This window comes from Ursus arctos, unplaced genomic scaffold (assembly GCF_023065955.2).
Source record: "Ursus arctos isolate Adak ecotype North America unplaced genomic scaffold, UrsArc2.0 scaffold_10, whole genome shotgun sequence".
NCBI classification, from domain to species: domain Eukaryota; kingdom Metazoa; phylum Chordata; class Mammalia; order Carnivora; family Ursidae; genus Ursus; species Ursus arctos.
The window spans coordinates 63,594,579-63,619,471 of NW_026622764.1; the positions used below are offsets into that span (position 1 = coordinate 63,594,579).

At 45.1% G+C, this 24,893-nt stretch overlaps 2 protein-coding genes across 6 annotated transcripts in view; one reads left to right on the forward strand and one right to left on the reverse strand.

Annotated features, from left to right (window-relative positions):
- Window positions 1–24,893, forward strand: part of DCLK1 (doublecortin like kinase 1) — a 331,152-nt gene that overhangs the window by 129,981 nt on the left and 176,278 nt on the right. The window lies entirely within an intron of this gene.
- On the reverse strand, window positions 940–16,998 carry LOC130543144 (uncharacterized). 3 transcript variants are annotated; one of them, XR_008958241.1, is made up of 4 exons: window positions 11,778–16,998; window positions 5,940–6,635; window positions 3,220–3,385; window positions 940–2,747 (listed from the first exon to the last, which is right to left on the reverse strand). XR_008958241.1 is itself a non-coding variant. In XM_057309216.1 (3 exons), exons 1-3 carry the CDS (start codon window positions 3,375–3,377, stop codon window positions 2,031–2,033), a joined length of 756 nt encoding a protein of 251 aa, XP_057165199.1. In that variant the 5' UTR covers window positions 3,378–7,011; the 3' UTR covers window positions 1,261–2,030. The 3 variants fall into 3 exon arrangements, 1 of the variants encoding a protein (XP_057165199.1); XR_008958238.1 differs by having other exon boundaries at window positions 3,220–6,635; XM_057309216.1 differs by lacking the exon at window positions 11,778–16,998 and having other exon boundaries at window positions 1,261–2,557; window positions 2,677–2,747; window positions 3,220–7,011.

Consider the following 24,893-nt stretch of genomic DNA (forward strand, 5'->3'; position numbering starts at 1 on the left):
GAACTTAGGAACGAAATGCATGATTTAATCGGGAGTGGTCAGTGAGCACGGACAGCTCTGCCCAGGTGCTGTGAGGAATCCAGAGGGGTCCCAGCTCGGCCTTAAGTAATTCACGCTTGCTTGACATTACAGAACCTGTGTCAAGGAACCAGGGGGAGCAGAGGTGTCTATTACACTGAGAGCCACTGTCTCTGAATATATGATAAGCTCAGAGAAGGATAAAAACATGTGGTCGGAATAGCCAGGAAGGGCCCGGGCTGGAGACAGAACCTGGGGGCCCTGCAGGAGAAAATAAAGAGAGGAACTACCAGAGGCCCTTCAGGCAGGGCGGAGAGCAGGGGTGAGGGAGCCCAATGCAGTTGATGTTCAAGGGGGCATGGAAGAGCATCCCTCTGTGGGACTCGACGTATGCCCAAGTCCTGGGAAATATGGGGGCTTTTTGCAGGATGCTGGCAACTTTCCCACCTTAGCCAGGTGCCAACGGTGCCTTCTTTCTCCTAAGGAAAAGGGGCCCGTTTCCTTTCCTACCTGTTGCCAAATTCTTTCTGTTGTCTTCCAGAACTTTAACATATGTTGCTGAAGTGTAAACCCCTTTATTACTCAGAAATGGTCCCTGGCTTTGATTTATTGACAAGCCTGCTGAGCTCTGGAAAATCTTAGGCTGCCTTTAAAAGCCGTGCAGACTTTAGTACTCTCCAGGGCAGGATGGGAAAGGATTAGTCCAAAATAGAAAGAGTGGTGGCTTGTGGGGCTTAATGTTTTAAAATACAGGTGATGAGTAGATGCTATTATTTTTTAGTTTCATCTTAGAAAATGTTACTTACACACAAATGTTAGGTCTTTAAAATTGTGTATTTTGGTATTTAGTATTAATACAGATTGTACTCTGATATTAAACATATTTTTATATCTTTGGGGGCAATTAAAACATGGTTGTAAAAGGGAGACATTGTTGGGAACTTGGACCTCAGACCATGAATGTATTTCCTGCGCTTATTACGGTGTCTTCGCAAGTGTGCTGCCTTCAGATACGATTTTCATATATTTATTAGACATATATAAAAGCACATAATTAAGACTGGCTGCCCCAGAGGTCTACTTCCTTTTAAAAAAAAAGGTATTTTATGATGTCATCATTCCCCTTCTCAAGTACAATGATTATATCTGGTACCTATCCACTCTTAGTTTATCACATATCAGTTATTTTTTCTTTTTCTTTTTTTTTTTTTAAGATTTTATTTATTTATTCATTCGACAGAGATAGAGACAGCCATCGAGAGAGGGAACACAAGCAGGGGGAGTGGGAGAGGAAGAAGCAGGCTCATAGCGGAAGAGCCTGATGTGGGGCTTGATCCCATAGCGCTAGGATCACGCCCTGAGCCGAAGGCAGACGCTTAACCTCTGTGCCACCCAGGCGCCCCCCATATCAGTTATTTTTTCAAGATTGAAGACTTTCTTCAAAGGTGAAAAATGTAAGGGTCATGTTTTGAAATTCCAAAATGTGTATCTTTCACAAAAATTAAGTTCACAGACTTTTCCAGTAAACATAAATTGTAAGGGAGTCAGTGGGGGTGGAGAGTTGACTCAGGGAAAAAGAACATGCAAGCAGCATTGGAGACTGCGAATATGGAGTTGGGCACCTTACCCCATTATCCTGTAAATGATGGGGTCATGCGTAAAGTTCCTAATTTGTCATTTGTTGAAAGTTTCGATTTGCATTGTGGAGGGTGTGACCACAGGCAATGGAGGGCTGGTGTGTCATTTCCGATGGCTTTTTAAATCCTGGACTTGGCTTCCCTCCTGACCACGGGCTGCCGATGACCTGCGGTGCATGTCGTTCTGGGCGGCCACGCTGATGCAGGTCTCCTGAAATGTTTTGGGCCGCAGCCATTTCCTTACTGCAAATGCATAATGAATGAGCGGTGGTGAAAGCTAATGGTTCAAGATAAAATCAGAAGCTCACTGCAAAATGGGTAATGTTCCTTTGTCATCTCCATGGAAACTGCTATTTATCAAGACACGCTAGTATTTCAGAAGACAGCGAGGAGGAACCAGTTTCTGCAACTCAGGGTCAGCTGTGGAAAAACAGACTTAACAAACCACAGATTGAGACCAGAATGCGTAAAGAAAAAGCCATTGGCAGGCCGTTCTTTTGGATTTTCATAAATGGTAAAAGAAATAGTAAGCTGTAAGATGTGAATCAAAAAATGAGTTAATACTTTTTTTTCCCCAAGCACTTTGACTTGGCATCTGGGTGGGCGGCAGAGCGACTGAGTGTCAGACATCCTCCAGGTGGCTCTCCTGGGATGCAGGGGGGAGGATTGGCACGGGTGGCAGGAATGCTGAGAGCAGCTGGCTGCACAGCGCCGGTACAGAACCGGCCCCGGCCTCATGCATAGAGGACATGCATTGCCTGCGGCCTGGCTGCGTTGTCCCCGCTGCAGGCGCGATGTCAGCCTGCTGCTCTCACGCTGGGGGCTGGTCCGATGCCGAGGCTCAGCCGGCCTGTGGAGCAGGCTGTGGGAGCAGAGCCCTGAGGACGGCGATGCCCTGGTCCCTGAGAGATGGAGGGAGGGAGGGCAGAGGTTGGCTGAGCCCGGAAGTGCCAGGAGAAAGAGAAGTGACAAGAAGAGGCAGGGAAGGCCCAGAAGTCGATCCAGTGGGAGGTGAACCTACCATCACTAGCACTGCATGCAGTGGGCCGGGCCGAGACCAGGGACCCCGCGGGGTGGGGGTGCTCGTTGGCCCTAGGAGAAAAGAAGTGGGAAACAATGAGGAGACTGTGCGCTAAGAAATCTGGAAGTGTTCAGACATGAGTAATATCTTAGAACAGTGACACTGCATGCTGAACTTTTGGCCTCTGGAGCCCATAGCATCGGGTTACCTAGAATCTGAGGGAAAAGAGCCAAGTTTTACAGACTTAGATTCTGTCTCAGTCCCCCCACTTTTGGCCTCATCACTCATGGTGTGTCTTCTCTCGGTTTTTTCCATTTGGCGTGTGAAAAAACGGGGCAGTGATCCACCTCAAGTTCCCTGAAGGAGGAAATGAGACAATGTGTGCAAAAGGGTTTAGCCCGAGTCTAGCACCAGACTGCTAGGAGTTAAAAAAAAAAAAAAAAATCTGCATAGGTCTCCCCCCTTCCTGGAAAAGGGGGCAGGGGAAGAACCTCAGTTTGGTGCAGGAAGCAGTTGAACTAGACAGATTCTGCAGGAACTCACTTTGTGGAGGAAGGAATGGTGATGCTTTGACCCCGGTCTCTCAGTGACCCGTCCACGTCCTTCTGTGGGGCGTGGACCAGCTTCCCAGGGGTCCAGGCACCTGAGATCTGTGTCTTCGTGCCCGTGGGAGAGGCTGTTGGCTGGCCATCTGCATGCATGCCACCGCCTCCGTGGAGAAGTCACCATCAGTATTTCGTTCTGAGCCGGGCTCCGGCTCTAACCTGGCCCAGTCCCCCCATCTTTCTCTGCTCAATTAATGCGGGCACAGGGAAGGCAAATACTTTTAAGGTTTTTCTACACAAAATACCACAGGCAAATGGAACTTTCATAAAAACATGAAACATTCTTAGTGCAAACATAAATGACTTTTTAAAAATGGTTACCCAGACTTCCATGAGATAGCAGAACTTGCCTTCCTACCGTGTTTCCCTTTACTCTGTAGGTCTCCCCTCTCTGACCTCGTGTCTTGTGCTCAGCACACATTGAACATGTCATTACTGGCTAGTTTGTGTTCTGAAAAACCAAGAGGTAGGTCTACTTACAAATGCAACCTGTTGCTTAGGGAGGGATCTTGGTCTTGGTCTGCTATTAAGATCATAAGGGTCCCAATGGTGTCTGTATTTCTCCAGCCCCCCACCCCTGGTCATTTACTTAGAGAAGGATAGTAGTGATCCACACAAGAAACCATCCCAAGAAGCCAATCTCAGCCAAATTATTAAAAAAAAAAATCATTTTTGTGAAAGAAGTGATTAATTATGCCTCGGTATGTCAGTTGGTTAAGTGTCTGCCTTCAGCTCGGGCCATGATCTCAGGGTCCTGGGACTGAGCCCTGTGTCAGGCTGCCTGTTCAGGGTGGAGTCTGCTTCTCCCTCTCCCTCTCCCTCTCTCTCAAATAAATAAATTTTTTTTTAAAAAGTCTATATACAGGCTGAGATATAGCAACAAAAGCCAAATGCATTCCTGTGAAAAGGTGTAATGGGAATAAATTTTAGGAGGGAAGGGGTCACTTGCTAAGCGGAGTTCAGGAATAAATCCTCAACTTCCTAGCCCTCGCTTGCCTCCTCTTGTAAGGAGGGAATAATGTACTTTATCCATCTTCTGACTACAGCTAGACCTTATGAACTCTTGATATCTTCTCCAGCTCTCTGATTATGATTCTTCAGATTTTTTTTTACTTCTCTTTAAACCTAGGCATAAATATGAATACTAATGCTTCTGTGATGAGAATGTGAATTTCTGATAAAATATCTATTTTTTTTCCATTGCAGTAGATTATTTTGGGGTCATCTATGCATTTTAGAATGAACTCTTAATGTTCTGATAGTTGGAATTGCCCCATAGCCAGATGGGAGGAAGATTCTGGAAAGGGAAGAGTGGACAGCCTGACTAGGCAGCGTGGCCTTGGGGTGGCCCATCACAGGAAGCTTGACCTTGGGCCTGCAGGCCACCAAGTCCCTGACCCCGGGGGGCCAAGACTGCTGTGCCCTCTCCTTGCAGTAACCACTTCACTGGTGCCTAGAGAGCTGTCAATTACCTTTTAGTCACTTACCACTTTGCTAATTGCAGAATAAACAAACCCTGCAGTCAGCTTTCTTTCCCAGCCTCCTCTACTTCCCTGGTATTTATGTTTTAGCTTCTTTCAGATTGCATTTCCCTTATCATTTCCTAAATACTGTCTCTTCTCCCCATTTTGTATTTTAAGTGTCCTAATTTTTTTTTGAAGCAGAGAACAGGGATCGGTGTCAGATTTTCTAAAGGGACGGCGGGTGCCACACCTGCTATTGTTGATCCTCATAACCTCAAAATCCCTAAGGATGGCCAATCCCCCTTGCAGGGGCATTGTTTCCAGGGAGAACTGGCTTATTGGCTTTCCACACCTCTGCTAAGGAACAACGGTAGAGAAAGACGATGTGAAAGGGAAGTCAGCTGGCAGCAGGGCTAAATGAATCTGTATTCAGAAAAGATTTCCAGATTTCCCTAATTGCTGTTTTTATTTGCAGAACTTCTATTTTAAGCACACACACTCACATGTGGATTGACAAGCACTAGCCTAGTAATGGCTGTGTCTGTCTGTAGTGCCTGCAAGTGCTCGTTTCCATGGTGATGGATGGCACTGCAGAGGCTCTATGATGGCGCTGCTGGGACCAGGGTGCTGACACACAGGGAGGTTTCTTGTCTGTGTGTGTGTGTGTGTGTGTGTGTGTGTGTGTGTTGGGGAGGCTTGGGTGCTGTCAAGTGTGAGAGCCAAAGGAGGAAGGGGCTGGGAAAGTGGGATAGGTGGGGGAGTTGTTCACCGAGCATCCCCAGGGGGAGGCGAAGAAAGGTGATACCTGGATCAGGGGAATTCTAGAAAATCAAAGAAGAAAGTGAATACAGATGAAAAAAGGGAAAGCAAATGGAGAATCTCTCTCTTGGGCAGAGCATTTTCCCCTTCCTTTGAAAGGGTTACAGTGACAGAATTATCCCACATAAAGATGGAAAAGAGAAAAATCGAATTCAGCAAGCAGAGGCAGACAGTGCAGGTGGTTTGAGGGTCTGTGTTTCTGGAACTCCAGAGTCGGTGGTTTGCTGTTGCCAGCCCAACTGCACAACAGGGAGAGGAGGAAAGCTGCTCTTTCACCCACTGCAGGATTGGGGGGACATGTGAAGCCATTACTTCGCCACCCCAACACTGTGGAAAAAACAGCCCCCAAGATGGAGAGCATCCAGAACGGTCTCACCCTGGTCTGAGTGAATGACGTCATGGCTTCGTCTAGATCTCACATGGGGTATGACTGTTAATCGCAGAACTTGAAAGGATGTCCAGAGAGAATTACATTATATTAGCATTTGTTTTGTGAACCTTGACTTCAGCTAAAAGACAGACATCCGCCTAGGAGTCAGCAGCCAAAAGGAAACTTCCTGGGATTATTCAGCTAGTCTCTGGTTGACTTTTGAGCATCTGTTGACAAGCAGTTAGCTGTGTGCCAGAAGTTTTCACATAATGCTGAGATCTGCACCACTGGGGGTATGTGGACACCCCCCCGCCATTTTACAGTTGAGAATACGGAGGCTCAAAGAGGTTGAGGTTTCTGCCCACAGTCAAGGAGGTCAAGTCAAACCCCGGTTTCCAGATTGCAGTTCATTGCTGTTTCCTGCGTTTGCTAGTTCTCCTTTACAAATCCTTGACTTCCTGATGGAAGGATTCAGGCTGAGGAATCTCCACTGACAGGACTTGGTTCCACTTATGGGCTTGGTAATGGAAGGACTGAGAGGTGGGAGCCAGGCCCAGCATGGCTTTGGCTTGGCTCCTTGGCAGAAGTACTTTCTGGAGATGAACTCTCAACCAACCTTAGAAAAGAAGCTCTTGGTGGGGAGGGGGGGGTCGTCCTCTGTATCTCTCGACTTTTTAAAAGACTTCTGGACCCTACAGGAGGCTGGAGAGAGAAAACAGATGAAGAAACCAGACACCCTAAAAAATGGACTTTAGAAACCAAACACTCCTGAATCAGTTGTATCTCCCCCTCTAAGTACAGATTTAGCATTCCAGTTTTAGATTTTTGAAAAATTGTATTCCAAATTTGAAGACTGATGAAAAAGCATTCACTTGTGTTGAATCATTTATAGTGATTTTTGTTCAGTCTTGTTCATATCCACATTGTGCTTTCATTGTGGGCCCATTCTAGGCTTAGAAATTAGTGGAACTTTATGAATTCTGACTTCGTTAGTCAGGAATTCACTTAAATTGGTTGTCCTCATGTAGGCGGTCAGATTCCTGGTTCCTTCTTTCCCTCGTGGTAGCTGCTCATAGGGGGCTGGGACCCACCCTAACACTCCTCCATTCGGCCCAGCATCCTTTCAGGTGGTGTATAGAATCCAGAGGCAGTGATTTAAATCTTAAATGTGTGATACATTTCTGTAACCATTAAGTACTACTGCAATGTTTTATAATCAGGGCTTTTGCCTAGAATTTCAACCTTGGAAAGAGGTTTTTGTTTTATTTTATTTTATTTTTTTTAAAGATTTATTTATTTATTTTAGAGAGAGAGAGAGAAGAGCAGGGGGAAGGGGCAGAGGGGGAGAGAGACTCCTCAAGGAGACTCCTCACTGAGTGTAGAGCCTGATGCAGGACTCGATCCCAGAACCCTGAGATCATGCCTGAGCTGAAATTAAGAGTTGGCCGTTTAATCGACTAAGCCACCCAGGTGCCCCAACCTTGAAAAGAGGTTTAAAAGGTCCACCTTACATCCACTAGGATGGCTACTATCAAAGGAAACAATAGAAAATAACGAGCATTGGTGAGAACGTGGAGAAAGTGGAGCCCTTGTGCACTGTTGGGGGGGTTATAATATGGTGCAGCTGTTATGGAAAACAGTATGACAGTTACTTAAAAAATTAAAAATTGTTTTGATACTAAAACTCCTTCACTTATTTAAATTTAGTCCAATCTTAGCCAGCCCTAACCAGAGAGAAAATCCCTTTTCAAAGATTCATTTTCTACAAATCATCTATAACTTTCTTTTTTCTCAACAAGATGCGTCTCCATTCCTCATGCTTTCTTTAACCAAAAACACACATCCTTCATTCCTTGCATACAGACATGTTCCCCTTTTTATTTCTAGTAGCTTTAAGTATGTATTAGAATTTTAACCCTTAATATTTAGTGAAAATAAAGAATTATGAACTCTCTTTTGTATTAGTGTTCTGTAGCTTGGCAGATGTAAAAATACTTTTTATAATTTTTAGGAGTAGATTTTCTCATAGTAAATTTTTCAGTATGGCACAGGACATGTTTACTAATGGATACAAATATCTTTAGTTCCTTGTAAAAGGAAACCCATGTTCAGTAATTAATGTTTTAGTATTCTGTCTTTTTTGGAAATGATCTAGATATGTAATGACTGTCCATCATTTAATTTAACTTATCAAAACCTTAAGGGTTCAGTTTACCAGAAATATTTGGGGAAACTTTTTAAAAAGCTCACCTAAATGTCTTCTATTACATCTATTTAATTTACTTGTCCTTAATAATTATGTTTAGATGACCCACAAAACCTTCATGAGACATCAGACATCAGCCATTATTCTATTTTTCTTTCTTTCTTTTTTTTTTAAAGATTTTGTTTATGTATTTGACAGAGAGAGGGAACACAAGCAGGGGGAGTGGGAGAGGGAGAAGCAGGCTTCCCGCTGAGCAGGGAGGTCCCCGCAGATGTGGGGGCTCAGCTCCATCCCAGGACCCTGGGGTCATGACCTGAGCTGAAGGCAGCCGCTTAACAACTGAGCCACCCAGGCGCACCCTAAGTTATTTTTCTGACAAATTTTGTAACAGAGATAACATGAGCTTATTTGAGTGATAAACCCCGGCAGAAGAAAAGTTGTATGTCTGCATTATATTTAATGCTGGTCACTCTGAAGACATGGCCTGCTTTAATGAACCCAAACTTAAACTAACTTATATTTGCCAAAGACTATCCCAGATCCTGCGAACCAGAAAAGTGGTTGGGTTAGTTTCTATGATATTTTTGAGCATTTTTGGGGGAAGATTTTATTTATTTGTTTATGTCAGAGAGAGCCAGAGAGAGCCAGAGAGAACACGAGTGGGGAGGAGAGGGAGAAACAGGCTGAGCAGGGAGTCGGATGCAGGGCTCCATCCCAGGACCCCAGGATCATGACCTGAGGCAAAGGCAGACACTTAACAGACTGAGCCTCCCAGGCGCCCCTATTTTTGAGAATTTTTATGAATACTTAATTTATATAAGTGCTTGATTTTCTTTAAGCCAGTTAAAAAGGGCTCTTTTACAAATTAATTTTGACAGTACCATCCAGAGGTAGAAAATACCACATGCTTATACACACACACACACACACACACACACACACACACACACACACACCCACCCACACACACACACACAGATGTAAAGAAAGACCTTATAGCTTCCCTACACTTAAGATTTCCCATTAGTCCAGATTCCAAATGACCTTTTCCCTCTTGTTTTTCTTCTAATAAGAATTGCCTCTCTGAAGTTTATACTTAAACACTTACAATCTCAAAGGCACAGGGAAGAATGCAAGTTAAAAGCCTTTTTAAGATAAATAGGGGACTTTTGGCGATTGGTGGAAAGGAATAGGTGAACTTTGAACTGTCTCTAGAGCTGCATTTCTAGTTTTGCAAAGATTTGTAAGATGAGGACAGTTAATTCCTCAAAGAATTAGTTTACAACGTAAATGACATCATAAGTTGATCCACCCATAAACCCTTTTATTTAGAAGGTTGTTCTTTCCCTCTGGGTATATTTGGCTTAGACAGCCTAAAAAACATTCCCATCAGGCTTTGAATATCAGTTTCCAATTGGGCCAAATTTCTGATCATAGAATTATTAAATCCTTTCAGATATCTTGTCAGGTTTCAGCCAGAACTCACAGTAAATATTTCTGGCAGTCTTAAAAAAACGCCATGGACCCAAGAGGCATCCTCAAAGAGGGTGTAAAGGTTATTACCTCCCCAAAATCCAGAGTCACTCCCAAAGATAGCCAAGGGAAAGAACTGACTGTATGTTCCAGGCGAGCAGAAAGCCAAGCCAAGCTCTTAGAACATGAAACAGGACAAGCAAGAAGGCAGTAACTGTCCCTGGGAAAGAAAGGATCAGTAACCAGTGGCTTTAGATTTGGAAAGGAAGGGACAACATGAAATTTTATTTTTCTCTCATAACTGGGCACTATGAACAGAGGTTTGGGAGAGCTGATCCTGGTAAGAATTCTCAACCATTACTGGCCTCTGTTAGTCTTCCCAGGATCCCCTTCAGACCCTAATTTTAATTTCAGCTTCCCTTAACTGCTTAAGGGAATAGCATAGCAGTTTACCAGAAAATCCCTCGGAATTTCGTCAACTCTGGGAGGCGCCCATATGAGGGCCCTCCTTTGAAGGTAGATGCATGGGTGTCTGTGAGGCCTTAACTTGGTGAATTTTCATTTATGGTCGTGTGATGGCAATTCAGAGAGAGGATTAGTAGGATGAGTTCTTGAATAAAGGGGGATAGAGGGGAGCAGTAGGAGTCGTGTCCCTCTTACAGTCTCTTGTTTTAGGTTATGTCTTTAATTTATCATTAGGTTTTTGCAACGTCATGAAGCTCTTTTGGAATTCTGAAGCCTTTTGGAAGCTTCTGCATACGGATTAAAATAGGTATCCCATTCTGTTTGTTTAATTTGGGAATGCTTACTTCTTAAATGATCTTATCTAATTGGAACCTTCCTGCTAATGGCCATTGTCATTCTACTAACGACTAGCAGCAGGGTGACACCCTAGCAGCAAATAGAGCTCAACTCACATTTCTGTCCAGCCATGCCTAGCCACAAATGGAGCCCAATCTACATATTTGTAAATATTTATAGCTTCTAGGACAATATTTCTTAGATATAAAATAAGCATGTGTACCAGAAAGTGGTACAATTAACTCTCTAGATTTTAAGGATCCCATTTCTTTTAGCTAAGCTTTCGGTTCTCTTGGAATCAAGCTAATACCTAAGAGGGACGTGCTTCTGGGCTGGAGAGTATACAGTGTTTTACAGTGTACCTTCTCGCACAGAAATTTTCATGAGGTTGACTGTTGACCTAGTGTCAATCTAACCCATTCTGTGACCAACTTACACTAATAGGAGTCTTTGGGTGAGGTAGTGAATGTTCCAACAGCTTTTATTTTTTTCTTTAAGATTTATTTATTTATTTGATTGAGAGAGAGAGAGCACGAGTGTGCTAGTGGGGGGAGGGGTAGAAGGAGAAGGGGAGAATCTCAAGCAGACTCCCCGCTGAGCGTGGACTGCTATGCTAGGCTTGATCTCACATCCCTGAGATCATGACCTGAGCCAAAATCAAGAGTTAGACACTTAACGGACTGAACCACCTCGGTGCTCCCCCCAACAGCTTTTAAATGCTCAATCTGTGCCCACCAATTTTTTACTTTTGGGATTCCCATTAGCAGTTAACCTGTATCTCTTTAAAACAAGACACACGCATGCACCTTAACACGCCAGCAGTAACCAGTTACAGTGGCCCGGCCAAGGAAAGGCCCTGGGCTCACTTCCAGAAATTCCCAACATGGAACCTGGGACAGCAGAGTGGGTTGAACCAGCAGACCTCAACCAATGGGGACTGCAGACTGATTCCAAACAAATGGAATCAGCTGCCACCAGCAGTCCCCAGTGTGGAATCTGGGGAATGATTCAAACAAATGAGGAACCGCAGCCAGCAGTTCCTAATATGGAATCCAAAGGCTGGAGTTCCCAATCAAATGAAGAACTGTTGCCCAAACTACTAGCAGCTCCCAATGTGGAACGAGTGATTCTAGACAAATGGGTGCTGACTGGAAAGTCAATCAGGTTGGGAGCTTGACACAAAGAGAGTTTAGAACAAAGAGGAACTTACATATGGCCCTCAGAAACAGCAAGAGAAACAGAACTCAAAAAGGCATTTGCAGGTACTATGCTATGCCTGTGTTTCTTGTTGCCCTCAAAGGCCATCCCAAGTTTGCTTCAAATCCCACCACGGCCACCGAATCTGTGAAATAACAAAAATTTACCTGAATAAATTTGAGGATTTAATTAGCTTTATTCAGTGATTCATGAATCAGGCAGCATTCCATCCAGCAAGTAGAAAAGAGTTCCAGGGAGCTGTACAGAATAGAAGACTTCTACAGGCAGAAGAGAGAAAGAATAAGGAAAGAGTGGATTACATCATCTTCCTTTGGGGAATGGGGAGGGTCTATGTGCCAGATTACCTCCTTGGTCCTGCTGGAAAATTCCAGACTGACCAGTTAAGACTACATTCCTAGGGAAGGTTGAAACTGCAATTAGGTTAGGGATTAAGCCTTAGTTTTGTGACATGTCCTGTAGCACAAGTGACTCCATTTTGAGTTTTTTGTTTCTTTTTAACAGATACAATATGGATGAACCTTGTAAACATTATGTTAAGTGAAATAAGCCAGTCATGAAGAGACAAATACTTTTTTTCACACTTACATGAAGTATCTAGTATATTCCAATTCTGGGAGACAGAAAGTAGAATGGAGGTCACCAAGGGCAGAGGAGAATGGGGAGTTCTTGTTTAATGGGTACAGGGTTTCAGTTTTGCAAGATGAAGAGTTCTGGAGATGGATCGTGATGATGGTTGCACAACAGGGTGAAAGTACTTAACATGACCAACGGTACACTTGCAAAAGGTTAAGATGGTAAATTTTATGTTACGTGTCTTTGGCAAGAGTTAAAAAAAAATACATGAAGAGGTTTTTGCTTCTAGTCCTAAGCAGATGAGATTTCATTATATTCCCAACAGCGAACTTTCGGTTGTGATAGGGTTTACCCAGCATGACAAAAGAATCAGTGTGCTGGGAGCCAGCTGATTTGCTGCCAGAGTTGCTCATAGAATCCTCCACGTCTCATAAGAGCAACCCACTGCCCACATGTGGTTGCATCTGTGGAGACAAAGGTCATTTTCAGCCCTACTGCCGGGTAACACGTTGCAGAAACTTGCGCCTCTCCAGCTGTTAAGATTTGAATGAGGTAAATGACCATGATTGGCCTTTCACCGCCAGCATTTGTTCCCAGTGAGTCATCGTCATTTGACCGAGGAGCCAACTCAGCAGCTTTGGGGGGGGGGGGGGGGCGGGAATTCAGTCCATTCTCTTTCAGCCCCAAATGCTCTGAGTCAGTACTTTGGCACTGGGAGTGGAAAGCAGCAAGAAATGGGTGGGCCTTTAGGGATCTACCAGGACAGGATAACTCTGGGAACAATATCACTTATGCATGGGCTGTTATGCGTCTGTCAAGCAAGGGCAGGGGCTGGCTGGCTGTTCACCAGCTCTCTGCCCCTCACCCACTGGCATATTCTCTGTTTGGGTGTCTTAGTGCTGAACTCCCTGCGACGATCACCTGGCATCCATTGACTTCCAGGAAGCCTCACTGATTAGCCTCAGGTCTCCCAGATCATGAGAAGAATTATCTGGGTTTTAATAGTCATTGGACAGCCTCTTGGCACTTAGTTTATAGCCCTTGGACTGCTGCCTTTTCATGGGTGAGCCTGTCTCTCAGCTGGACTCCAGTCCTCCAGTCCCGAGACACGGCTTTCCCCTCTTTGTGGCCTCATTGCTTAGCAAAGATTGGGCTTTGGGGACAGTTTGGTTCATTACCAAACTCTGGAGGGCTCGGATTCCTCATTTTAAAAACAGGTCTAACTACCATGCAAAGAAGACAGTCTTATAAGGCTTAGTTAAGACAATACACGTTAAGCTTTTAGTATCGTGCCCTGTGATCAATAAATGATGGTTATTACGCTTACTGGTATTATAGGTCATAGTGTTGGGAGTTAATCTGACTTTCGAACTCTTTTAGAAGACAATTTGTTATTCTTCTAATTCATGTCATTCTCACTTTGTAATCATTTTGCATGGAATGGGGGCATTTAAAGGAAAAAAAAAAAAATCCCCCAGCATAGATGTCTGATGTAATCGCTCAGGCTGAGAATGTTTGACTTTCCTGGGGTTCTAGTGACACCATGTGGACAAATATGTTATACATTGTCGATCGTTCTTTTGACAGTTTTCAAATCACATTGCATTGTGAAATGGCAAATTATTTTGCTATGTATCGTTTTGATTTTTTCCTTCTTAATTATAATCCTGTTTTAAGGAGTAAGGTTAAAAAATGGAAAACTGATTACGAAAGTCGTGTGTGCAGACTTAACTAAAGAGAAAGGGAAAGCTGAGTCGTAGGAAGCAGAAAATCCATTCTTAAGTGGGTGTTTTTCTTCTTGTATTATTTATATCATGTCAATACAGTGACACGTCTGAAATGGACACCAATTTATTACGAATCATTAGTAACAAGTCATTAAGATCTCGTATTATCTGCTTCATATTATCTACCCCAGTCTGCACACGGTCTGGCACTTGAGCTCTCACAGAATTGTTGGCAGTGCAGTTGGCCTGTGGTGTAGGGTAGGTTAGCCCTATTCCTAGGGTTGTTTCTAAATTCCTTCTTCCCTCCTTGACCTTCCTTGTGGGGAAGAGAGTTGAACTCCTCTCCATCTTTTCTACGTGCCTAGGATGACATCTGGGCGTGGAGTTAGTCGCTGAGCATGGAACCGTACTCATGGGCTTAGTATCGCTTCCGTTACTGAAGAACGGACCAGTTTGGGTGAACCGGACTCTTCTAAACACACTCATTTGTTCCTCTCAACCTCTTTTACCTCGTCTCTGCCCACACCTGTCTCCGACTGTGTTCCAACCTTATGGGGGTTTCCTCTCTCTCGTTACTCAAGGTGCCCTGGAGAATAAAAGAGACGTAGGTCATCAGAACACACGTGGCGATCCGTATTAAATGCATGCATTTCTAAACTTTAATCAGCAATTTTAATATTGGGGTCACCCAAGCAGTATGCTCAGGTCACCAGTGTTTTGCAGTGCCCCTCCATCGAAGTGTCCATGGTTTATCAGGAAGAGGTCCTCATACACACGAATCCTTTGCTTGCTCTCCGGTAACTTATTTGGGGTGGGCTATGAGTGGCTGACACACCTTTCCCTCCTGCCAACTCCCAGTGAAGGGGTACAGAAGTTGTACAGAGGGAAAACTTGTCCAATATCCTTGGACACTTTGAGGGGGACCAGAATCAACTGGAAGTTACAAAGAACATGGTTTTGCATCCGTTTCTTGGCATGCATGAAGTAGTTTCTATATTTGGAACAGTAATATAATCTGAATTCGTACGTATTTATGAAATACAGCATCTTATATTTGTCATTTTGTAAATATCTGGAGAAAGTGTGAATTTCACAAGTGAACTTTTTTGAATATTACCGACACAACTCTTTAAATAGTAATATCCAGATTCTACTAAGGACCCTTCTCCAGCTTTGTTCATTGTTTTAGGGCATTGCACTGATGATTGGTCTGCTCTTTGCAACTGACTGAAAGAGTCATTTAGTGCAGTTTCCAACAAAGCCTCATTCAGAACCTAAGAAAAGCTGAAGTACTGGGACAGCCTTTCTTATTACCACTCACAGAATTTTGCCTCAAGCTCGTGGCTAAAGGTTCATGTATAACAGTGCACAGAAGTGTTGTGAGGTTGTGAGGGAGAGGAAGTAAGCACTCTGCCAGCCTTGGCAAAATGCTGACGTAGGAGAGACATCCCAGAACTTCCTTTGGGCTCTGTCGACTGCCACCACCCACCTGCCTGACATATCTGTGCAGTCCTTCCTTACCCACTGGGCCCCTCCTGTCATCCTGGGACTGACCAGAGCTGGTCAGGACAGCTCCTCTGTCTCCTACTCCAGCCTCCAAACCCACCCCCTACCCTGCTTCAAAAAGAACCTTTTCTGTGTCTCCTCCTTTTGGGGCCTAGGGAAATGATTAGCTTAATTGGATAAACAATTCATGCTATAGGGTGCCGCAGGGACTTCCTGGAAGGCTGTCTCCTGTCTGTGTCACTGACAAGACAGTGTCCCGGTTAATCTATTGGGGAAACTCGGGCTGGAGTTATGTGCCCCTCCCCCCCACATTGTAGGAAGGAGCACTGGGGGTTTGAGATGAGTTGGATGACGTAGTCAGTGGGGTCTCCAGCCCCGTGTAGGTCAGAGCCCTCGTCTCCTCAGTCATCTCTGGCTCTCCGCCATGGTTGTATGTGTTCTTTCCTGTACCTGCCCCACTCACCCTGATCCCTGACACCTTTGCCCCCTGCTCGGTTCACACCATAAGCCTCATCTGGCTTCTCTGCTCCTGTTTCTGGCTGGAGAAATAGTTAATGGTGGAGACTGATGGCCTTTCAAAGCTGTGGTTTTCAACCAAAGGTGACTCAAGACATGCCCTGAACCAGCCTTTGGGCATGAAGCACTTAGTAAGGATTGAGACCCCTGGAGTCAGACTGATGGGATCATACACAGGTTCTGTGTCCTTGGGGACATTACATAGCCTCTCCCTCACTTCCTCACTGCAGACTGAGGATGACACCTGCCTCACAGGGCTGTTGATTTAAATTAGATAAATGCGCTAAAGTCCTTACCTCCATGCCTGGTGTATCGTGAGCTTGCACAGCTGGAACGAAGTACCAGAGACTGAGAATTTATATTCTCATGGTTCTGGAGGCTCAAAGTCCCAGATCAAGGTGTTGGCAGGGTTGGTTTCTTCTGAGACCCCTCTTCTTGGCTAGGAGATGGCTGTCGTCTCTGTCTTCACATGGTCTTCCCTCTGTATGTCTGTCCTGATTTACTCTTCTTACAAGAACACAAGTCAGATTGGATTAGGGTCCACCCTAAAGACCTCATTTTAATTTAACTGGCTCTATAAGTCCCTCTCTCCAAGTGTAGTGACATTCTGAGGTGCTAAGAAGTTAGAACTTCAACATACAAAGTGGGGGCAGGAGACACAGCTTGGCCCATAATACCTAGTATATACCATGTGCTCAATAAATATTTTCTCCTGGATAATTGTTCTAAACTTTCATCTCTCTTTCTACTTATTATTTTAAAATACTTATTCCTGTTTCAATTTGCTATTTGATATATGACCTTTTGTTTTATTTTATTCAGAGGTGCCAGAACATAAACTTATTCAACTTCCAGGGTTCCTAGGTGGCTCAGATGGTTAAGCGTCTGCCTTCGGGTCAGGTCATGATCCCAAGGTCTGGGATCAAGCCCCACGTCAGGCTCTCTGCTCAGCAGGGAGCCTGCTTCTCCTTCTGCCTGCCTCTCTCTCTCTCTCTCTGCCAAATAAAAAAATAAAATCTTAAAAAAAAAAAAAAAAAAACAACGAAAAAAACTCATTCAACTTCCAGACTGTTCCTCATTCTCCCTCCCCCAAAAACTTTACATACATTTCCTCCTTTCCTTATAGTCTCAGAAAGTGAGGTTTGGCTCATCCTGCCCCAGGCTTGCTCCTCCCCCGAATACCCTTGGTCCCTCTCCTCTGGGTCCTGGGCCAGCAATTGCTCCCTCTTCCTTGTATCTTCAACCTCTTGACAGCTTCTCCTTCATTCTAGCCTTTGAACGTTTCCTCCTTTCACAAACATGCTTCCTTGGCACTGCCTCCTTCTATCTGCTGAGGTTTCTCTTCCTTTTCTTATCCAAGTCTTTGAAGAAAGTTTCTACATTTATTTTCTTCTGTTCCTCATTTATTTATTCATTTGTGAAGCACCTTCTTTTTGCCATGCACTGGGCGAGGTGGTGGGGACACAAAGACGCCTATTCGCAGTCCCAAGACAGAGAGGGAAACAGATCATCACAATATCGTGAGGTTTGTGCCCTGGTAGAGAAGAGCCCAATGAGCCCTGTAGGAGGCCCGGGCACATCCAGTCCATTCGGGGAGTGGCAGAGGTGTTGGGGAGAGCTTTCCAGAAGAAGAAAGCCTTGAGTCCGGAGGGATTAGGTGAGTCCTGAGAATGAGCGGATGTCTTCCCTGCAAGCAAGTGAACTTGGGTTCCTCTGGGTGAGTAGAGTTTCCTCTCCCATTTACTCCTCAACTCACTGGTCTGTGCACGTGTCACTCCACTGAAGGGATATTCATGGGGTCCCACTGGACCCACCTGCATAGTCCAGAGGATCTGTCGTGTTTTTATCTTGCTTGACCATCTCTCCTCCTAGCATCTCTTCTCCCTTGCCCCCACACCCATTTGGTTGTCCTCAACCCTTTCACATCTTTCTTTTTCTGTGTTCTTCATGGATATTTTGGGAACCAAGGCGGGCAAGTGGGTTAGTAATGATATTACCAAAAGATGGGGAAGAGCAGGCACTGGGTGCTGGGAAAAATCATGCATTTGTTCAGTTTGGGGACTGTGAGTCCCATGACTAGTGATGTTTGCTGGACAGAAGAGAGAAGGGAAGGGGTCAGACCTACAGCAGAAGGTGGGAGGTTATCAGTTTACAGCATGTGCTTGAGCCACCACTCAGCCTCCCTTTACGTGGTCCCTTATGCCTAATTAACCACAAAGTTCTTTTGTTTTTGCACTCTGGCCATCTTTTGAAGCTTTCTTCTCATTTCCATCTTCACATCAGTATTCATCATTGCTTCCTTCCCAAATCTGTTTCAGTGGCGCCCTACCCATCCCCCTCACTGCCGTCTCCCTGAATGCCACAGGCTGCTGGTCACTTTGTGTTTGGCAACAGTGACTCTGCAACCCACACCATATTAAGAGAGGCAGGATGCCTCTCCCAGGCTTTCATGAACCTACATAACCTGGCCCCATCCTAATAATTTGCTTGTAAATTCATTAGGAAATATTTATTGAGCACTATGTGTGTAGCCCTGAGCCTAAGGCCTTTCTGTCTCTCTCTCCTGCCTTCCGTGCCTCATTCCCTCCCTGTCAACACATGCACGCATGCACACACACACACACACACGCACACGCATGTGCGCATGCTCACCCAAGATACAAGCGGAGCACTTAGTAGGCAGTCAGTACCACATGTGTAAGGGTCGATGGATTTGTATGATCGAGAATCTACATGGGAGAAGAATTTGCTGAAAGATGTTTGGGAAGCACATAAAGGTTCTAAGGGAAAGAAAGGGGAGAGGAACGTGGCCCAGGGTGTGGGCAGGACCAGGCTAGAGGTGTGCTGGTGCTGAGCCACGTGGAGGGCAAAGGCTGTAGAAATGCTTGAGCAGTGGGAAAGAGATCGGCGTCCAAGTCTGTGGCCAGCAGTCTGTGGATGGGAATTTTAATGATGTGGATGAAAAAGGAGAAGCTCCCGGGAGTGCAGTGATGAAGAACTCGAAGGATTTAGTCTAGACATGGAAAGGAAGTCAAAGGTAAGACTATTATTAGAAGATAGGAGTAGTTTGTACCTTGATCGCTGTCCTGGTGCCAGATGGAAACAAGGTGCAAGGATGCGGTTTCATCCCTGCGTCGTGTCAGCAGCTGCCGAAGCCAGCACTGGGCCCCCGGGAGAGCGCCTTCATTATGAACCCTTGATCAAAGCACACGTCTCCTCCTGTCTCTTCACCTCTCATGGGACTGTCATCAAGCTCTGAGCCTCTGCTTCGCTGCCGTGTCATTCAGCGAGTGTGTGTGTGTGTGTGTTTGTGTGTGTGTGTGTGTGTTTTGTTCCTAATGGGAGAGCTCCCATCTGGGGTTCAGGGAACCCCCTTTGGCTTCTTTTCCTCCCTGTCAGTTCTCCAGCTACGCTGCAGTCGGCTGATTATTCTCTGCCCGCCTCATTGCAGACGTAGTGCAACAACCTGTGGAAAGAGTGGAAATCCCATCACTTCCGTCGGCCATCTGAGCTACATGATGCTGAACAGCTGGATTGAACCCCCCCTTTTTTTTTCACTGAACTGAGTGTATTCCTGGTGCATTTGCTTTTCTTGATCAGGTATGTTACCTTAGTGAGAATATGAATTGTTTCTCCATGACTTGGAGGCCGTTTCCTCGTAGTTCCATTTCTGTGGCCTAGAGGGTTCCCATACTGCCCAGTCTCGTCTCTGCTCTGTCACTGCCCTGTACTTAGCCTGAGGCCCGTCAGTGACATTTGGGGCGCTGAAATGGGGCTACCCCTCCTGCTTCCCTACTCTGCCAGTTCTCGCCTCGCCAAAATACCCGCGAAATTAACTGTTTGTATCCTTTGGCAAAATATTAGAAGCAGGATTGTTTAGGAAATTCCTACCTTTCCAAAAAATGCAAATACCATTAGATGCTTGTTCGCACATTAAAGAAAAGTAAATGGTCTCAAATGTGGGAATGTGGGTCATGTTAATCTGATATTGCTCTCAACTAATTTTTGGCGGGGACCATGGGTAAAATTTTTTTTTTTTACTCGCCAGAAAGACTAGCAAAACCTAGGAAAGCTAAGCAGTTTTAAAGAAGACAAAAGTGAGGGGTTTGGTCCCCTGAAGGAAAGGAAAAGGGGGTCTGTAGGTGGTGAGACAGGTGTCAAACAGCTGTGTCACAACAGATTTTCCTCCTATCACAACCAAGTGAGTGTGTGTTGGGTGGAGGCAGACACTTCTGCAGCTGAGAGGGACCCCCACGAGGAGATGTGGGGGCTCTGGTGCCCAGACTGTGTTCATTATCCAGGGCTGCTGCCATCAATTACCACAGACTTGGCTTCAAACAAGGGAAATTCATTCTCTCACAAATCTGGAGGCCAGACGTCTGAAATCAAGATGTCAGTAGGGCCGCACTTTCTCCAAAGGCTCTAGAAGAGAATTCTTCTTGCCTCTTCCAGCTTCTGCTGACTCCAGGCATTCCTTGGCTTGTGGCCACATCGTGCCCCTCTCTGCCTCTGTCTTCCTGTGGCCTCTCCTCTCTGTCTTCTCTTGTGTCTCTTGTAAGAACATCTGTCCCTGGACTTAGGGTGGATAATCCCGGTTAATTCGAAGTGATCTCATCTCAAGATCCATAATGGGTCTCAAAAGTGTCACATGCACAGTACTAAGGGTTAGGACTTGGACGTATCTTTTTGGGGGCCACCATTCGACCCACTACACAGGCCCCGCCAACACAGTCATGACTTTGGACACTCAGATTATATGTCCTGAATGTTGGTTCCAACACTATGCTCCTTATGGGTGTAGGAGAGGTGAAAATTCCTTGAGGCACTGCTCACCTGTTACCTGGTGTGATGATATTCCCACTCTTACTTTCTGTTAACTTGCAGAATTTTACTCTAGACTCAGAAGTTTAAACTAGAGGGTTTGCTTTGTTTTGAACTGGTGAGGACTGTTTTGTTTCTTGTTGGCTGACTGGTTGATTAAGACTGTAGGTGGGAGAAAGTTGGGGGTTTGGAAAAACTTTTTCTGCAGTGTACATGAAACGGCCATTATTTGTGGAGATGTCCTCTGTGCTTGATGTGGGTAAGGTGGTGTTTTTCCCCTTTCTTATTTCGCTCTTGTTTTCTCTTAGTACGGAAGACTGCGACTCTCTACTGAAAACTAATTTATGGATCGGAAACTTGGTGTGGCACTGCCCCCACTTGCAGCCCACCTGCGTGAGAGAAGCATTTTAGCTGTCCCCTATTATAATGGAGTTTCAGAGAAATTCCAATAGGTCGACAGCCATGTGGGCCATCATAGAATGCCCTCACTTTATGTTCAGTATGGCAAGCTGCTACTGTGAATTTGACTTTCTACCAAATACGGTAGACAATGGTCATTGCAAATAGGAACAGCCTCATCTGGTGTCTAGGAAAGGCAAAGCAAAGGGAAAATCTGCCAGGGGAAGCTGTGAACAAAGGCGCTTTTCGCAGACGGCTCAGGGCCCCAAGCCCCCCACAGGACAAACTGTATCCCCACTTCTTTCCTTTCAGGATGACCCCTTCCAGCCCAGTGGTGGGGGCGCTTCGGCGGGAACTGTGGGAGATGTTCATCAAATTTATTGCCTGGTGCTTTAAAAGGGGAAGTGTGCTTTCGCTTTTGAGATTTCAACAGAAATGTTTCATTCTCTCCAATATATATATATATTTATTTATTTATTTTAAAGTTCACAAAATCTTAACTAAGTCTTATGATTTTCTTATTAGGACATACTATGCAGCTTTGACTACAGTTCTGGAATTGCTTTTGAGGTCAAGGTTTTACACTCTTTGAAGTTTTCTTGCCCATATCTTATAGCAATGTTGTATTATCATCCAATATTTATATGGTTAGGTACTTGCTCGATCTGTCTAGTTATATCGTTTAGACCTGTGGAAGCTGTAAGCATCTGTTTTCCTTCTTTTGCAGACTCATATTTTAATGTAAGAAGACTGTTATCTCTCAGAGAACTGTAGGGAGGTGTAGATCAAGTTACCACTTAGCTGCTCCCCCCACCCCGGCCAAGACCAGAGGTTGTGTGGTTTAGCAAACTTCCAAAGCAGCATGTGGGGACACAGCCTTCTGGTTCTGTTTCTTAGCGACCACACTTGAAAAGACAGCTCAGACTGTTATGCACACGTCTTCATGATTTTGAAATGAAAGTGTCGATTACAGATTCTAGGTTGTGCACTCTAAATCTTACCTCTTATGGGCCCCTGATGGCAGAACTGACATACAGTGTGACGAAACATGAAACAAAACAATGTAGCACAAAAATTGTCTATGAGAGAAAGAGAGAGAATGGTGAGTGCGGTGAAGGGGTGAGAACAGAAAGAACCTGTCTCAAAGTAGGTTCAAAGCTTATGTCCAACTTTCTACAGCTCCTGGCTGGCCTTCAGTGACCCCCTTCATACATAACCCTGAGGAGAAGTCCCCAAGCCTACTCCAGGGCCAGTGGCATTCCATTCTGGAGCCCTTGTTCAAAACGCAACAAAACAAAACAAAACGAAATGAAACAAAACAAAACAAGGCTCAAACCTGGGGCAGTGATTGTGCTGCCCTGTGCCTGGGGGTCCTTTAGCCAGCAGGTCCATGAGCCGATTCCCGGGCCCCACCCACCACGGTGACTTGGCAGCCCAGTGCACGGGAAACTGACATTATCTAGGAGTCCACAGAAAACTCTGATACACATTTTTAGAGAATCTGTGACAGGAAGAAGCTGTACAGTTTCATGGCCTTGGGGAGCCGATCTGGAGTTGACTCAAGGGCGACCAGAATTAGCGCCGGGCCATGAAGTGTCTTCTCACCTCCTTCCAAATTGTCCTCACTTCACCTTGTTGCCTGGGAAGCTTTCACAGTGCAATCTGTGCTTAGCTTTAATAAGCTTCCTTTTCTAAAAGTGCTGATAGTGGAGGGGATGGAGGGACAGGGGAACAGGGACATTCACATTTAGGATAGATGCTCCCAGTCAGTTTTCCTCCCTCCCTTCCTGACTGAGAGGGGCCTAAGGGAAGCCCCGAGAATATCACATGGGCTGGGCAGGGCAACGGGAGGGGTGCCAGCACTGGAGGTGAGGTAGGGGTGTCTAGGGGCTGGCAGAGCCTATACAGAATATGCTTTCAGATCATGTGTCAAAGCTTTGCAAGCCCTCAGTCCAGGAAATGTGGAGGGTTCTGTGGGCCTCTGTCCTTCTGTCTTAGAGAACTACTTTCCTGTCCCCAGAGCATGGATCAGTTCTTATAGTATATTCACAGACCTGGATTCTAAGGAGCTTTGGGGTGACCCTGATGCCCCCGTGAAAGTGTGATCCGTTGTTCAGCAGGGCCGCAGCTCTGCTCAAGGCCATCAGCACGTGCCTTGTGTTCACTTAACTGTCCAGTATCATAAGGCGCCAGGAGAGGATCCCTCACATGTTAGCTCGTGCAACTTGGAGCTTATTAAGACACAGAGAAATCACTCAGAACACAACTGTGGGGTTAGGGGCTGGCATCAGGGGGTCTGGCACTGAGAACTAGTCACAAGAATCACACTCCGTGTTTTCTCTCTGCCCCCCTCTTCCTCCCTGCTCCCCTGCATACACTTTGTCCCTCTCCCACATTGCCCCCCCTCCCTTCTTTCCCTCTTCCCACACTTTGCTCATTCTCCTCCCGCCCACCTCCACTCCTGGGTTCCAGCTCTGCTATGGATCGCCCCTGTGATTCAGCACCTCTGAGCCTTGGTGGTCACATTCTGAATGACGGAGATGCTGACACCAGGGTTGGAAAACTGTAGAATTAGGTAAAACCACACAGTGCCCTTGATCACACCAGATACTCAGTCACTGCTCCGTCCTTTCCTTCCTTTCACACCTTCAGGGGAGGAAAGCCCAACAGTTCTTAAAAGCATCTTATTAATTCTGTTTATTTTAAAATTCACTCACTGGTGGCTAACCACTTTGGTTAGCCCGGGACTTGAGGGTTTCTTGGGATATGGAACTTTCAATTCCCAAACCTAGTAGCAGTCTTCTCTCCTGGGAAACCAGGACAAGTCAGTCACTTTTTTACATATACCATCTTAACAAACACAATCTCTCTCTTTCTTTCTTTCTTTCTTTCTTTCTTTCTTTCTTTCTTTCTTTCTTTCCCTTTCTCCTTCTTCTTCTTCTTCTTCTTCTTCTTCTTCTTCTTCTTCCTCTTCCTCTTCCTCTTCTTCCTTTCTCAATCACAAATAAGTCAGCGAAACTTTTCCTTATGTATATATTGCTTGCTGGGCCTAACCACTGTTTTGTCCAGTGTGGGGGGAGGGGGGTGTACTAATGTTTTCTTGGTGGCCAATTTTTTTCTTATTTTGGTAAAATATATGTAACATAAAATTTATAATTTTAGCCATTTTTAAGTGTATAATTCAGTGACATTAAATACCTTCTTCACATAATTATGTAATCAGCACCACCACCCATCTCGAGAACTTTTTCATCTTCTCCAACTGAAATTCTCTACCCATTAAACAGTAGCTGTGTACTCCCCCCCGCCCAGCACCCCCTGGAACCCCTGCCATACTACTTTCTGGCTCTAGGAATTTGACTGTTCTAATTATTCTTACAAGTGGACTCATACAATCTTTATGATTTTGTAACTGGCATATTTCACTAGCATAATGTCTTCAAGCTCATCCATGTTGTAGCAGTCTTTCCTTTTTAAGACTGATTATACTCCATTGTATGGATAGACCACATTTGTTCATTCGTTCTTCTGTTGACGGATGCCTGGGTTACTTCTGCCTTTCGGCTATTGTGAATAGTGGCTGTGTCCATGAGTGTACAAATATCTTTTCAACTCTCCGCTTTCACCTCTTTTGAGTAGATACCCAGAAGTGGGATTGCTGATCATACGGTAATTCTATGTTTAAATGTGGGGGAACCTCCATACTGTTTCCCACCATGG